At 47.2% G+C, this 16051-nt stretch overlaps 1 protein-coding gene across 2 annotated transcripts in view; it reads left to right on the top strand.

Annotated features, from left to right (window-relative positions):
• The first annotated feature begins 737 nt into the window (after window positions 1-737).
• Window positions 738-16051, top strand: part of DENND5B (DENN domain containing 5B) — a 106538-nt gene continuing 91224 nt past the window's right edge. For both annotated transcript variants that reach the window (XM_018570646.1, XM_018570638.1), the window contains exon 1: window positions 738-950. In XM_018570646.1, the coding sequence (XP_018426148.1) occupies window positions 839-950 (112 nt within the window). In that variant the 5' untranslated portion in view covers window positions 738-838. The remainder of the gene's footprint in view (window positions 951-16051) is intronic.

The raw sequence follows: 16051 nt of genomic DNA, 5'->3' as shown, positions 1-16051 counted from the left end.
AGGCCTGAAAGACTGAGGACGTTTTGTGGTAGAAAAAAAGTTAGTAACTCACCTGGCACTCCAGCTGTGCTGAAACTACAAATCCCACCATGCCTATGCATATGGAAGGCATGCCTGTGGCTGACAGACCCTTGCAATGCACCATGGGACTTGTAGTTCCACAACAGCTGGAGGGCCAAGGTTGCCTACCCCTGCTTTAGAGCATGCTTGGCTTTCTAATACTGTTATAGCATGTCATATATCAGTGTAGAATGTATATACGCCAGTTTGGTGTGTGTATATATCTAGATAGATATATATATCTCGATATATATATATATATATATATAGATATAGATATATATAAAACTCCGATCTATGATACGGTATATGTCAGTGCTATAGTGTGGGATATATACTGTAAGTGTGGCATACATAGGTGTGTTTATATATGAATATCTCCGATCCATGGTACGGTATATGTCATCGCTACAGGTATTGTTCACAGCACTGTATAGTACAGTCTTCAGCTACAGACAGCGATGGGGAAACCTCTGGCCACACGGTGGGCGTACCTGTGCACTTATGGGCGTGGTTTACGCCGCAGAATTTTAGGCGTTTATTTGGTGGGCGGGGACTCATGCAGTTGCTCCGCCTCGATAGGCGCGGTTTAGCTTGTGTTCAGGGCTCTCGGCAGTGGGCGGTGTTATTGCTCAGCTGCTCCCTCTGGTGGTCTTCGTTGGCCTCACTCGGCTCATTCAGGTGATAGCGGGGACGAGGATCGGTAGCCGGTGGTCATGGAGAGGGGAGGCGGCCGGTGCTGAGGACGGATCGGTGATCGAACGCACAAGCTGGGACGATGAGCTCCTCTCCAGCAGCGGTATCGGCCGCTGCGCCGTGCCGCTTGGCCCATTACTTCGTTATCTGTGGGACGGACGCGGACAGCGGGCTGGAGCCGGATGAGCTGGCCGGTGAGATGGGGTGACGGGCTGTGCACACACCGGGGGTTGTGCTGAGCTGTGCCAGGGGGACGGCACATTGTGTGCTGATGCCAGTATGCCTACAGAATAGTGATAATGGTGTGCCGGGCTGAGCTGGTATAGGTGACGGGGGAAGGAAGGGGCTATGTGTGATGTGCCGGGGGAAGGAAGGATGGGGTATGTGTGATGGGTGCCGGGGGAAGGAAGGATGGGGTATGTGTGATGGGTGCCGGGGGAAGGAAGGATGGGGTATGTGTGATGGGTGCCGGGGGAAGGAAGGATGGGGTATGTGTGATGGGTGCCGGGGGAAGGAATCAATATCACTTACTTGTTAAGGCTCGGACCACAAATGTGATGGGTTTCCAGTATGTGTTATAGGGTGCATGTGTGTTTTGTGTGAGGGTGTACCAGGGTAGGTATATGTGATAGGTCCCGGGGGGCATGCGTGATGGGTGTGATTGGAGGGGGTATTTATAATAGGTAGCAGTGTAGGTATGTGTGATGGGTACCAGGCTGAAATGTTTGATGGGATGTCATGGTAGGTATGTGTGATAGGTAATGGGGGGGGGGGGGGGGGGGTTGGGGGGGGGGGGGGGGGGGGCATGTGTGATGGTGAGGTATACTGTAGAAGTAATTACAGGTACATGGGAGGGGTTCAGTCCGGTCACACGGTGACATTCACTTTATTCAGCACTGATCTTGTACATTGTATCTTATGGAGGAGAGATTTCATGTATAAAGTATAGCAATGTATTCCTGTTTGTTTATGGAGCTCAGCGCTCTGATAATCCATCGCGGCTCTCCGTTGATTCAGCAGTACGGTGCCATCCGGTAATGGGACACGGCACTGAATGATTCCAGCGTGGACTTCTCGTGTTTGTGTCTAATGATAGGGATCTGTCCATGGATGAGGTCATGGCATGGCCGCATACAGAGCAGGAAATGCCATCATTTGGAGCGTATGGAGCACAGACAGGAAGGATGATTTCCTCCAACACCTGGCTTGTGTTGGCATCATTCTATTGTAGGAGAGACAGAAGAGGGGTGCGAGTAGAGTGATGTGCGGGGTACTATATAATATGAATGACTTACAGGTCAGGATGGAGTGGGACCTGTCATTTGTTGAAGTGATGGCTCCAGATCTGTCATCTTTATCCTTGCTATCTTCCCTTGTGAGTCGGTGATGGAGATGTTTGCAGCAAGTGAAGGTATAACAAGCAGGATGAGGATTGGTAGCCCTGGAACGTGTTTATTTAGAAACAAGTCAGCAGGATCTGGATTTTCATTGTGACAGGTGCTCTCGGTAGAACGTCTATCTGGTAGTGCTCAGTGATATGGAAACACAGATTCCAGTTTAAGTATTAGTAAACAGAACGCAATATAATCTTCAAGTTTATTTCATTTGAAATGCTATTTTTGTTAGCTTCTAATAAAATAATACCTGATGGTCCTTCCAAAAGGGACCCTGTTCTGGAACTTCCTTTTATGGGGTCACAATGCTCTGTCCCCACCTGCCAATTATTCTCCTGGTTGTCCCAATGGAGGCTCCAGGCGACCATGCCAATGCACATTGCATGGGGCAGGAGGGGTAAGCAAACTCTGGCCCTCCAGCTGCGGTGAAACTACAAATCCCAGCATGCTTTGCAAAACTCTGACAGACACAGGTATGACTACCAGAGGCAGAAACATGCTGGGATTTGTAGTTTCATCAAAGCTGGAAGGCCAGAGTTCCCCTACTCCGGCATAGGGCATGTTGTATTGTTGTCCCCATTCAGAAATGCCATTTGCTGGAGTGCATGTAGACAGGAAGTGGCTGCAAAGAGGCCTGCAGATCAGCAACACTGAGATTCATCAAAGGGTGAAAAAAAAGGTGAAAACCCGGATTTTATTTTAAAAACCTGCAGCAATTGTTTACGATACACGGCGCTTTAACATTCAGGGTTGTTCAATGACCTCTATTGTAAGTGTCACCTTTTCACGCTCATGCCACTATCTGACAATGACGCAGGCCATCCATTGAATGTCACAACAATGGCTGCGAGATGCCATTTTGAAATGTGAACCTGCATGCTTCTTAAAGGGACCCTGTCATCAACCTAAGAACATTGCAGCTGAGGCCCAGAAATATCGGGGATTTTAGACGCTTACTCGCAGCATGTTTTCATCTCCACAAACAATATTATGTGGACTTGCAATGTGCCTTTCAACTTGGTAGAACATTTGACTGGTCCAGGAAGAGTCAATTCTGCAGCACAGCCCCCCCCCCCCCCCTTCTTGTATGTCATAGTCCTCTCCTCTTTTGGGAGTGTCTGTGCTGGCCCAGCTCTTGTGCTTCCCATCACCTCACCACATATGTTTTATATAGCTGCCAGGGGAAGAGTAAAATAGGAATACTACAGAGCAAGGATGGGCAACTGCGGCAACTCAGCTGGGGTGAAATTACAGATCCCATCATGCTTTGCCTCTGTGGGGTCGTGGCTGTCGGAGTCTTGCAATGCAGCATGGGACTTGTAGTTCCACAGCGGCTGGAGGTTGGCTTCCCCTGCAATATATAGAGTGCCACTTGAGTCTGCTGGGGCTGCTGACATGACATCCAAGATGGTGGCACCCAGCAGCCGTCTCTGAGCTTTTGGATGTCTACACAAGGGAGGCTTTTACAGGGAAATAACATGGATATAATATGTGAAAAGCACAAATACTCTCCTGGAAAGATTGTTGTTGATGCGAATGGGCAGCAGTGAGCAAACTCCGGCCCTCCAGCTGTTGTGGAACTACAAATCCCATGAGGCATTGCAAGATTCTCACAGCCACTGGCATGACTCCCAGAGGCAGATGCATCATGGGATTTGTAGTTTCCCCACAGCTGAATGACTGGAGTTTGGCTTTAGAGGAATTGGGACTCAATTGCTGACTTACTCCCAAGAATACCAATTGCCTGGCCATCTCTGACTTCAACACACTGTGCTTTAACTACAAACCGCAACATGCCTCTGGGGGTCATGCCTGTAACTGTCAGTCTTTCAATGCCTCATGGGACTTGTAGTTCCACAACAGATGGTGGACCGGAACTTCCCACTTCTAGTGTATGGTCACCTTTACGTTTTCCTACAATCTCGATGCCGGATAATACTGCGCATGTGCCGCTGTTATCATTGAGAGGGTAGCGCTACGGTTCCTCGTGCTTTTATGAATTGTTCCAGCACACACATATGCAGTATAGCATATGTTTTCGGGGGAGATCCGCTCTTTTTAATGAATGGTCTGTAAAAGAGACCCTGTCACCTTGCTCAGTCAGGACTGCGACAGGGTCTCTTTAAAGCCAGGGAGGCATTGTTACAGTAGCAGGCCGTGCAGTGGGCCATTGACGTCCCTTGGCAACCCAATCATAAAAAATAGTCTGTTGGCGCACGACGCAGCGCGCATGGCCCCGGAGAAATGTAAATGGGCCCACATATGTTTATCTTTCAGTTGTCTGTCTATGTAGCCCGGGTAGAATAAACCTTTATTGATACACATTGATGTGAGTGTTATAACACAGATTTGTCTTCCGAAGTGGGAAGGTTTGATCTGGTCTTCCTGTCCTCTCCTCCATTACATCTCTGCTGCATTGTACATTCAGGACACATATAGACCGTCGCTGGAACGGATGTTGTGATTCCCGTATCCCATCCCCCCACGTCCTGCCTGTGTTGATCCTCGGTGGCAGAGCTGGGGATGATTAGGCTTAGCCTGGAGGATTGCTATCTGTCTGGAGCAGAATCAGGCCCGTACCAGGCATGTCATGCCGCTGGGAACGGCGATCTGAGCAACGCCACAGAAAATGAACAGTATCCGTTTTTAATGGAGGCTCGTGCGTTACAAATCCGCCCATCAAATGGAGCCATAATGTGGCGTGAGAGTCGCCAGAGTTCAGATTGGAACTTGTGGCAATGGTGGGCATTGGGCCAATGTTTCATTACGTCTAAGAGCTCTGGAAATGAAAAATGACCCTTGCCGTGGTTCTGCTCTGGCACAGCAAGGGTTAAGTGCTTATTTTGTCTAGGGGGAGGGGGGAATAAACCTGATATACTCACCTGATCCTCGGTCCTGTGGCGGTCAACACTCGCGTCTCTCTACCTCCGCTCCAGCTATGGAATGTCCTTTAGAGTCCTCATGTCTAATGCAAGTCCATGGACCTACATCGGATGTGATGTCAGCGCGCCTTAGACCACCAGAGCCCAGGGGAGGAGAGGCTGCAGGCACCGGTCTAGCAACCTGGCAGGACCGAGGATCAGGTGAGTATGTCTGCTTTATATTAGTCCCCTAGAAAAAAAAAAAGACCCACTGCAAGTTAAGTTTTTTTTGCATTGGGGCTTCTAAAGGGTTAACTGCATGTTTTGGTCTAGGGGCCTAAAAATGTACTCACCTGATCCTTAGTCCAACTGACAAGGGAGCCTAGAGCCAGCTTCCTGACCAATCGGGAAGACAGGCAGCATTTCATTACACTCCCCCTGGCCTGACCCTCCCTCGTCACCTGGTAATGAGGGAGCATGGAGACGGCTTCACCGCTAATCAGGAAGCCGAGTGGCGAGTTTTTACACGGGGACTTCCGGTATCGGCGAGTACCGAAAAAAAAATCTCGATACCGAAATACCGGTATTGGTGCATCCCTGGTTATAGCCCGTCAGCTTCTTTTTGCCTAAAGTAAATGTGTGGTCACTTTGGAACGGTGAAACCATAAAAGATGATTAGTTGCCGTCGGCTTCTGCGCTTTGCACAGTACTGTGTGCGTTTCTATGAAAAGAGCGCGCTGTGTGTTTTATGAATGTGTGTTTTTTCTTATCCCTCCAAATCCTCCCCTGTGTTTTTCCTCCCATATAATTATCCGCTTCTAATAAAAGCAGCGGATGACGGGGTGTGCTAATAGTAGCCGTTTCCTTTCATTTGAGGCTCGTTTTACTTGTCGCTGTATTAACATTGGCCGCTGTGTTAGCGGCCCCCGTCCCCAGCATACTCATTATTCCACACGCAGCGTGTAATTGCTGGCGGTACGATCGGGGTGTGGGTGAGTGAAAGAGCTACTTAAAGTGGACTTGTAGTGTAAAAATAACATCGGCGATGTGGTAAAACTCCTAACTCTGAGTTACTGAGAGCAGAAGGACTCCCCTGTTGCTGTAGCAGCGGCTGTCTGAGCTCCCTTTAATGCTTTGTCACATGACTAATGCCAAGGCATTGGGCACGTCACTTCCTCCTTCCTCCTCTTGAAGTGCTGATGTCCATTGACTTTTCAGGCTGAGCTTTTACCAGGACGGTGACCCCCCCCCTTTCAAGAGACGCAGACAGAGAACACCTGACCCACCTTTTTGTTTTTCACCAACATTTCCTGATCATGTTCAGTCCGGTATATTAAAGTGGGCTACAGCTCAAATGTTGTGGAGCATTGGGTAAAATGGGGGAGAACTTAACTTCCTATCCCAATTACTTTAAAATATCTAAACCTATCAATGAAAATATTATATATGTATACAGTATATCAGGGCTGGACCAATCCCGGGAGCCAGGTCACCAATGCTCCTTAACAATTACATCTGGCGCCTAACTTTTTAGGTTTCCTCTAATTGTCAATGGAGCTGGCTCCTGAAACAAAACCAAAACCTGCTGGCTCCTGGAAATACCGACTGGATGCTGAATTCCATATTGATTTCCATATTGGGGTGTGTGTGTGTGTACATATATTAAGGATGCATCAATATCGTTTTTTCAGTATAGAGTATGAGTACTGATATTTATATTTCGGTACTCGCCTATACCGAGTACCGGTATTGCTGGTAGCATGGAGCCGGTTTCCCGGGCATTCAGGAAGCCGGGCAGTCTGTCATTACTCGTGGCCCGGCTTCCTGATTGGCTGGGAAGCTGGCTCCATGCTTTTTGGCCGGCTTGATGCTAATTGGCTGGGAAGCCGGCTTCCTGGCCAATCCGCATGGAGCTGGCTTCCTGGCCATTCAGGAAGCCAGGCAGCGTGACATTATTTGCGGCCCAGCTTCCTGATCGGCCGGGAAGCCAGCTCCATGCTGTTTGGCCGGCTTGATGCTGGGAAGCAGGCTTCCTGGCCAATCAGCAAAGAGCCGGCTTCCCGGCCAATCAGCAAAGAGCCGGCTTCCCCGCCAATCAGGAAGCCGGGCCGTGAGTTATTACCCAGCTCCATGTACCCTGGTGGCACTGCTGGTTAGAGGAAATCTTCCTCTGACCAGAAGTTTCGTTATCAGGATAAGTATCGGGTCATTTGCGCAAGTATGAGTACTCGCCCAAATACTCAGTATCGCCACCGGTGCGTCCCTATCGCATACAATATATACCGGCACCCCTAACACATATATTATATATGTGTCATTTTATTCTTTACACTTTATTATTTCACCTGGTGATCCTGAAAAATAAAACACTTCCTGTCCCTTTTGTGGCTACGCTTCCATCTCCACTGTAACTGCTGAGCTGCAATATATTACAATTTTGTTCTTAAGTTTAGTTATCAAAACTTTTCTAAGATTCAAAGAATCCCTCTCGGGTCATGCTGGGATTTGTAGTTACCTACGGGCAGGCCAGCTGCAAAATGCGTTCTGCACCCTCCCTGCTCGGTTCTTCTAATCTGGGTCTCAGAGCTAAAATCCCATTATTTCCTTTTCAGTGAGACTGTTGATCCCCGTCTGTGACATGATGAGTGGTAATTATAAAGCTCAATCTCTGTCATCTGTCAGCATATGTACACAGGACATAAGAGGCGCTTTATATCTTCGTTATCTCAGCATTTACATGTATGTCAGAGCTGAGCCCTTTTTGGGTTTTTTTTTTTCCATTTTCCCTATTCAGAAATACCTCCTGTAATGGCTGTACTTGTGTCCAACATTGCAGTTAGCATCTCTGCTGAAAATCTGCTGAGATAAAACCAGTTACAGAATAAGCTGGAGAGTATGTCGTTTTTAGTTGAGCGAAATGGACTTTCCCTGAGCGCTATTAAAGCATCTAAACCCAGGAACAAGAAATATAAAATATTGCAGCTTATTAGATGTGGTGGCTGCATTAGTTTTTTGCCTGGAGATCCTGCCAGCAACACACTTCCTGTCCTGAGGTGACAACATTCACGTACTGTATGGAGGAACAGCGTTGTCACCATAGGACAGAACTACAGACACCTCACCCTTTCCTGTCACTCGCCATACTGTTTTTGTGGAGGAGCAGCGTTGTCACCCTAGGACAGAACTACAGAACACCTCCCCCTCTCCTCCATAACATTGCAATGCTGGAACAACAAAGATTTATAGAAGGTTTTTGTTGTTGCAATTTCTCGGACGGTGTAAATCAAAAACATTTAATGGTATATTTAGCAGACCGAAGAGGAGTAAACAAGGAAAAATCATTGCTGAGTCTACACTTTACAAGAGATTTTAGTAGCATAATGAAGCTACTTAACTTTTCCAGTGTAGATTCCATCTATTGATTGCAATGGCATAACTATAGCCCGGGTGGCTGCTATGGGGCCTGGGAGTAGAAGGGGCCCCATTAGTAGAACTCAGGCTAGGTTAGGAGAGGTTGCAGTTGACTGTAATCCCCTGTAAAGTCTTCAGTGTAGAGACGGCTTCAGATGCATTAGAGGAGTCTTTGGGATCTTGGCACATCACATTTTTGCTATGGGGCCCCGTGATCTGTAGCTGTGGCCCTGATTGATTGCCAAATACTTGGGCAATTTAACAAGTTAACGGCACCCCAAACTGGCTGAGCAAACGCAGTTTTTCTCTGCGCAAGAACGGGCACTAACGTGGGAAAAAAACCATAGGATGATTACTTTTCCATGGTTGGTGCGCATCCAGGGACCCAATAAGGGATCACTGAGGCTAGGTTCACACCTAGGCGACACCTCACCACGCTCCAATCGTGTGCGATTCCAAGCGGATTGCCGCGATATCAGGAGTCGCCTAGGTGTGAACCGATTGCGCTGTGGGTGCCATTATTTTCGAATGGCACCCCAGTCACGCCGGGCGGATTGCGCGGTTCCCCTAAGACAGCCGCGCGTCGTGTATTGCAAAAAAAAGGTACGTGTACCCTTTCTCTGCGATTACCGCGCGGAAGTCACCCCATTCAATCAATGGGGCTACGCGGCAATCGCCTGGATTGTGCAGGACAGCGCGATCCCAGGATGCGCGTCCCCGGTGTCGTGCAGGTGTGAACCTAGCCTGAGTTCTACTGTACAGCCCCATTCACACCAGGGCTTAGCAAAGACGCACATTCCCGAGACGTTTATCTGCGGGAAACAAAGTCCCAGGAATGTGCGTTCCTATGCCCTGGTGTGAACGAAGCCATACAGTAGAATGGGAAAGGGAGGGTGGTACTAGTAGCCAATCAGGCTCGGCTTCATGCACATATGCTGACCAAGATCATATTGAAAGCGGGAGAGAGCACGATGACGATTGTCCAATAACAGCCAGGGGTGGGGAAGTGACCAAGCTGTGCTGCTTATCTTCTATAGAGAAAAGTCAGGTCACCAAGCTGGCTTTCCTGTCAGGCAGAACTGTATACATCTCAGGAACGGCTGGATAGAATGTCAGTATACAGTATACATGTAATAGCTGTATAGTTAGCTGTTTGCCTGGAGTTCATCTTTCATTCTAATTTTCGGACTCTTTAAACTCTTTGCGAGGGATAAATTAAGGGGGGAATTATATGGCGGGAAGTTATTTCTCTTAATCAGCTTTTCGTATTTGAATGTTAATAGCTCGGTGCTTCATCGAACGATTATCTCTAGTGAAACATTTCTTCTATCTGTCTCGGCTTCCAGGCAATTTTTCTGCAGCCACTTAATATGCTGCGGGCCTGGATGGCGGGGAGAGGAAGATTAATTAAGCAATAAATGTGTAATGATGAGATCTATTACACCAGGGTAATATCCGCTACTTTGCTTTCTCTGATGACCCGATCCTGTGCCATATACTTGTCATTGGGTCAGTAATGGGCATGTGTGAGGGAGATGGAGTGATGTGTGTGGCGGTTACCCATATTAATATGTTCTAAATGTTTATGGCATTTTTATTGGTGGATAACAGCAGTCGTGTCATCTGTCTTCTCTCTGACTAGCAGTAAAGTGATGATGTAGTAAGTGAGAACCTCTTTAAAATTACACTTACTACACTTACTATGCCATATTTTCGTTATCATGCTTTATATTCCCTTTCTAGCGGTTGTTCATAACTCAGACAGTGCAGTCAGCATCTTTGCTGAGCTTTTGTTATGAAGAATTAAAAGCTGTCCTGTGACTGTTTCCAGTGAAGGTTTGACTGCTCTTCCCATAGATGCGCATTCCCATTAGAGGGGCCGTATTGTGCTATGTTCTGCATTACTACCACACCATGCCAGACCTGATTTAAAAGGAATGGGGTTTTGTGTGGATTTTTCTTTATTTCGGTCAAGTCTGAAAAATACATTTTAAAGAGTATTTTTTCCTAGCCTGATAAACCTGAATTATCTCATATTAAAGGAGAGGTTTAGCTCTTGTCCCCTGCACTGTCTGTTGGTGTTGCAGGTCCTTCCTCATCTCCTCCACTGGCAGGAAGTCCCTATTGCTGCACTGACAGCAACTCACGTATTGGCGTGTGAGCCCATGCAGTACAGTAATGCTCTGAGCCCTGGATGCCTAATGCCCAGGGGGCGGGTCCATGACAGTCAGTGCTCATAGGAAGTGGGTTGAATGACCGACACTCACGTATTGGCTTGTGAGCCCATGCAGTACAGTAATGCTCTGAGCCCTGGATGCCTAATGCCCAGGGGGCGGGTCCATGACAGTCAGTGCTCATAGGAAGTGGGTTGAATGACCGACACTCACGTATTGGCGTGTGAGCCCATGCAGTACAGTAATGCTCTGAGCCCTGGATGCCTAATGCCCAGGGGGTGGGTCCATGACAGTCAGTGCTCATAGGAAGTAGGTTGAATGACCGACACTCTCGTATTGGCGTGTGAGCCCATGCAGTACAGTAATGCTCTGAGCCCTGGATGCCTAATGCCCAGGGGGTGGGTCCATGACAGTCAGTGCTCATAGGAAGTAGGTTGAATGACCGACACTCTCGTATTGGCGTGTGAGCCCATGCAGTACAGTAATGCTCTGAGCCCTGGCTGCCTAAAGCCCCCCCGTGGGGCGGTCCATGACTGTCAGTTTTTATAGGAAGTGGGTTGAATGAAGTAATAGGTAGTTTGGTTCACTCTACCTGAGCAAACTGCTTCATCTGCTCAGGTTTAAAGGTGACCTTCTCCAGATTCCATGTTTCAGCTCTTTCCTGAAGGTGCCCATACACCTTACAATTATCTGCAGATTTTCTGTGGTCAGATGGAAAAAGTGCAACAGATTGGCCCAGGTGGAGATTACTCCATCCACACAGTTAAGTAGATGGAGGAATCTGTTGCACCTTTTCCATCTGACCACAGAAAATCTGCAGATAATTGTAAGGTGTATGTATGGCCAGCTTTAGATAGATTTCAGATCAGAGGCCACAGAAGGCCTCTGCAGAATAGTCCAATGTTTTGTTCTTGGGTGCTTTTAGATGTGTTTTGGGTCATTATCCTGTTGGAGGACCCATGTCCTGTGTCTGGGACACAGATCCTGGACACTGGGCAGTACATTTTGCTCAAGAATTGATCAATAGTCTAGAGATTTCATTGTACCCTGCACAGATTCAGTCTGTGCAGCCTGTGGCAGATGCAGCAAAGCAAGCCCAGAACATAAACAAGCCTTCTCCATGTTTCACAGTAGGTACGGTGTTCTTTTCTTTGAAAGTTACATTTTTTTTCATCTGTGAACATAGAGCTGATGTGACTTCCAGAAAGCTTCAGTTTTGTCTCAGCTGTCAAAATGATATACTTCATGGCATACCATACCATACATGCTGTATGTCTTTCAGTCTGGCATTGCAGTCAGTATCTCTGCATAAAAGCTGCTGAGATAAAACCAGAGCAAAGAAAGAGAGCATATTCATTGTGCAATAATAGGAAGCAGACCCTATAGAAGTCTAAAGGCAGTGAAATTCCACCTGCATGTCCAACCGATGTAGCTTAGGTCTAAGCTACATCGGCAAGTTTTAGCAGTTCTATCACACTTTGAAAATTGCTTATGATTAATTTTTAAGAGTATTGATTGACTGCTGGAACTTATGGCTCCCTGTGTAAGGGATGCGAATCAACCGAAAACATCGTCTTTTTTCTTTTATAAGCTGCTTCTAGAGCCTATCCTCATAATGAGGTTGTGCTCAAAAAAATTATGGGGATGGGTTGCATTAAATAGTGGGGTTCAGTTGTGTACTGTAGTACATGTATGTGGAGGCTGTACACTTCTTTTAGGTGCCTCTACATGTGAAGAGCCCGCTCCATATTCTGAGTATAAACATTGGGACCTGTTGGAATTGGGCCCCCTGTAAGGGCCCTTTCTTGGGGGTAGAGGTGCTGTTTATGTCCTGGCTTCTCTTGCCTGTTTACCGTGCTGTAAATTCTCTGACACAGGTCACAGGCCCAGGACATCCACCTTTGTACTTTGCTCTGGTAACGGGCAGTCATCCTCCGGCTAGACATGGAAGACAAATGATGTTTCATGATGTTTTCTGTTAATTTGTTGCCGTTTGTTTATTGCTGGAAACTAAATTTCATGTAAAATGTTCTCTGGAGACAGAGGCGGCACATGAGCTGTTGCTGTGGTAACCTGAATGACTTGGGCTCGTACTGTCTGGTCTATAATACATTGGATAACGGACAGAATAGCTGATGGCTTAAAGTGTATATAGACCCAAGAACAAAAATATATTGCAACTTACCAGTCTTTAGATGTGGTGGCTGCGTTGGTTTTCTTTTTTAGCCTTTTCTTACCTTTTACTTTTATCTGCTGATCCCAACAGGCTGCGGCACCCAGCAGCAGTCTCAGGGCTTTTGGATGGCTACATACCTTTTTCAGGCACTTCCTGTCCTAGGGTGACAACACTCCTCCACTGGATCTATGGAGGAAGCAATGGTCGCCTGCCCTCCCTGATTTAGACTACTAACCCCTCCTGCCCTCCACCTCTCCATTGCTTAGGAAGGCCTCCTTTTATAGTTCACAGAAGCTAGCTGGAAAAACAGATAAGATTGCTTTAACATATCAGTTCATTGCACAGGAAATGGCAAGGACAATGGAATTCTGGCAAGATCACTTTCTTATTTTTCTGTACTCGCAGACAAAAGGAAACTATAATGCAGCCACCATATCTAAGCTGCACTATATAAAGTTTTTGCTTTTGGGTTTAGATTAAAGGAGAACTATGGGGTCAGTGTTGTTCCCCATAGTTCTCTTTAGGGTAACTGGAGGACACAAACTAGCGTCCTCCCGTCACCCTAAGCTCAGTATACCGCGAGCTAGAGCTCGCGGTATACTGAGACGCTGCAGCCGGAGCGGATCCCGATGTCGAGATCCGCCCAGCTGTGTGAGTGACAGCTGGCTCTGCCTATCTAGAGGCAGAGCCAGCTGTACCCGCCCCCTCCCCCGTCCGTTCCGCCAGTCAGCGCTGGCAGATCGGAGCGGGGAGAGGGGAATCCAGCCCCTCCCCCTGTCACGGTGCCGTGGCAGGATCGAGAGGTGAGCGAACTCGGTATGTGTTCGCTCACCTCCCGACTACTGAGCCGACCTGTGACATTCGCATTGTCACAGGTCGGCTAGAACTATGAGGTGAGTGGAAATCACTCATCTCATAGTTCTCCATTACATGCTTTTCAGCCACAGACCCAGAACAAGCATACGTTAAATGTGTCAGAATTCTTTATCTCTATCCTTAGTTCTGGGTCTCGGGCACCATTGAAGCCAAACCATCAGCATGATGGCCAGGGAGCTAACATTCTCAAAAAGGAAGTTCCATAATAGAACTTCATGATTCTGTCACAGCAGAGTCTCTTCAAGGCTGGGCGCCAAGCTGGTGATTTGGTAAGGAAGCTTTATGCTCATACATGTAACTTAGATCTACTCCAGGCCAGGTGTGGAGGAAATATGACTGCTGATGGTAGAGAATAGAAACCATCATTTGCTTATTCTTCTGCTCCGTGACGCATGACTTAATGCGTTCTTGCTGAAAATAGTTCCATTTGGGTGCAGCCAGTGACCACAATTTAAAAGGAGCTCGACCATTTTTACCTTCTTAGAAAATATGGTATTCACTTTGCTAGATGCTATTGTGTCCTAGGAGGGTTCCATGCATTGCAACCTTTCCTATTGTTCCACAGAAGAACATAGACCAGCATTTCTCAGTCATGGCACCCTTGTATGTAAGTATGCCAAATCTTGAGGCACCCCAGTCTAAGATAGCATAAATGTGGAAAAGGAAAGTTTGGCTCCCCCCAAATCTATGCCTGACCCTTATACTAGATAGGGGACTGGTATGGCTTTTAAAGGGGGAACCCATGCAAAAATAAAAATGACGTGGAGTTCCCAGTGTCCCATAAGCGTGCCCCTTGAGCGTGCCTCAGCTTCCCTTGAGCATGTCCCCCACTTTCTCCATCAGGAGCCCTCTTTCACATCAGTGTCCTAGACGGCTGCAGCCACACTGTGATGAAGATAAGGTTGAACTCTGATGTGACGTCTCCTTCAGATTACAGGGTCCTACCTTGTAATCTTCACCATGGTGCAGTGAATGCTAGTGGAGGTCCTGAATGCAGCCCACCCGGGATTAGTGTGTAAGGGGGGGTATAAAGGTAGATTGACGGGAACCTCTGCCGCCCCTTTTCCTGATTTGCAGTAACAGAGGACTGACTTCCTGTTGCTCCAGAGGAAAGTCCAGCTTTTTGGTGGTTGAAGTGCCCGGCTCGTGTTTCCATGTAGGTGAATTTTGGCCTCTTGCAGCCGATTCAATAGAAATTCCTAAAGACTTCCCTAGCTGCCCATTGTCCGTCTCTCCATCCCCCGGCTGGTAAATAGTGATTTACGGGGTCCCGGCTCTCGGCACAATGCTGACCTGATTTTATAAAGCTGAGAAGAATTCTTTCCCCCTTTGGTCAGTGCATAGTTGGCGTTCCAGCGAGTCGCCGTTCCCAGCGCAATGCCTCTTGCACGCACAGACAAATTACTCTTGCCCTCTGGCTTTGAATTTTTCTTGATGAGTCAATCTGAATTCTGGAAATGTTTTATAGAATGCATAGAGGTGAAGAATTATACTTTATTAAAGGGCTACTCCAATGGGAGCGCAGTAGATGGGAGCTGATGTAGCGGAGGGTAAGGCTAGCCATGCACACATAGATTTCTGTTGTTCAGCCTGTGAGCTGAATGAGAGAAAATCAATAGATTCCTTTTTCAATGTTAAACACCATGAATGGAGAAATCTGTGCTGCTGGCTATTGTATTCAGACAGCTGCTGCACCCGTGGCTGGCCGAATACCGAACAGTGACTGCATCTAATAGGCTGCAGTCCTTGTTCAGCTGATCATTTTCCACCCAATGCCAGGAAGGCTACCCAATGCTCTAATTTAGCCATGTATGACTAGCTTAAAGTGACACTAAACTCAGGCGTTCAATCCTAAAAATACATTCACAAAAAATGTATCTAGTTTGTGTATCACTCAAATCATCTCTGAATTCATACTGACACTGTCCTTCCTTCTGGAGGGCGGCTACTTTTTCTTCTCCATGGTTCCTGTGTGTGCTGTAAAGTAGTCACCGCTCCAAGCTCACTCCTGTGATGGACTACAATCTCATGTTCATTTATTAATTTGTATTGAGATTGTAGTCCATCACAGGAGTGAGCTTGGAGCGGTGACTACTAAGGAAGGTGACTAAGGAAGGATAGCATCACCACCAATTCAGAGATGATCTGAGGAGTGTCATTGTCACTTTATGACAGGATTACAAAACACCTCCCCTCTTCTCCATAGCATAATATGGACTAGTTTTGTAGTCTCAGATATAGTTGGAAACAGCGTATCTGATAAGTGCAGCAAATGCAAAGTATACAGCTGACAAGATTTTCGTCAGGAGCAGCAGGTATTTTTGTTTTTGCACTGAGCCAAACTTTAAATGGTATTTTAAAGAGACCTTGTCACCAACCTAAAAAATGCAGGTAAAAGCACAG

Source organism: Nanorana parkeri, unplaced genomic scaffold (assembly GCF_000935625.1).
Source record: "Nanorana parkeri isolate BGI_ZX_2015 unplaced genomic scaffold, ASM93562v1 scaffold38, whole genome shotgun sequence".
In the NCBI taxonomy this organism is placed as follows: domain Eukaryota; kingdom Metazoa; phylum Chordata; class Amphibia; order Anura; family Dicroglossidae; genus Nanorana; species Nanorana parkeri.
This window is presented reverse-complemented; position numbering and strand designations above follow the sequence as displayed.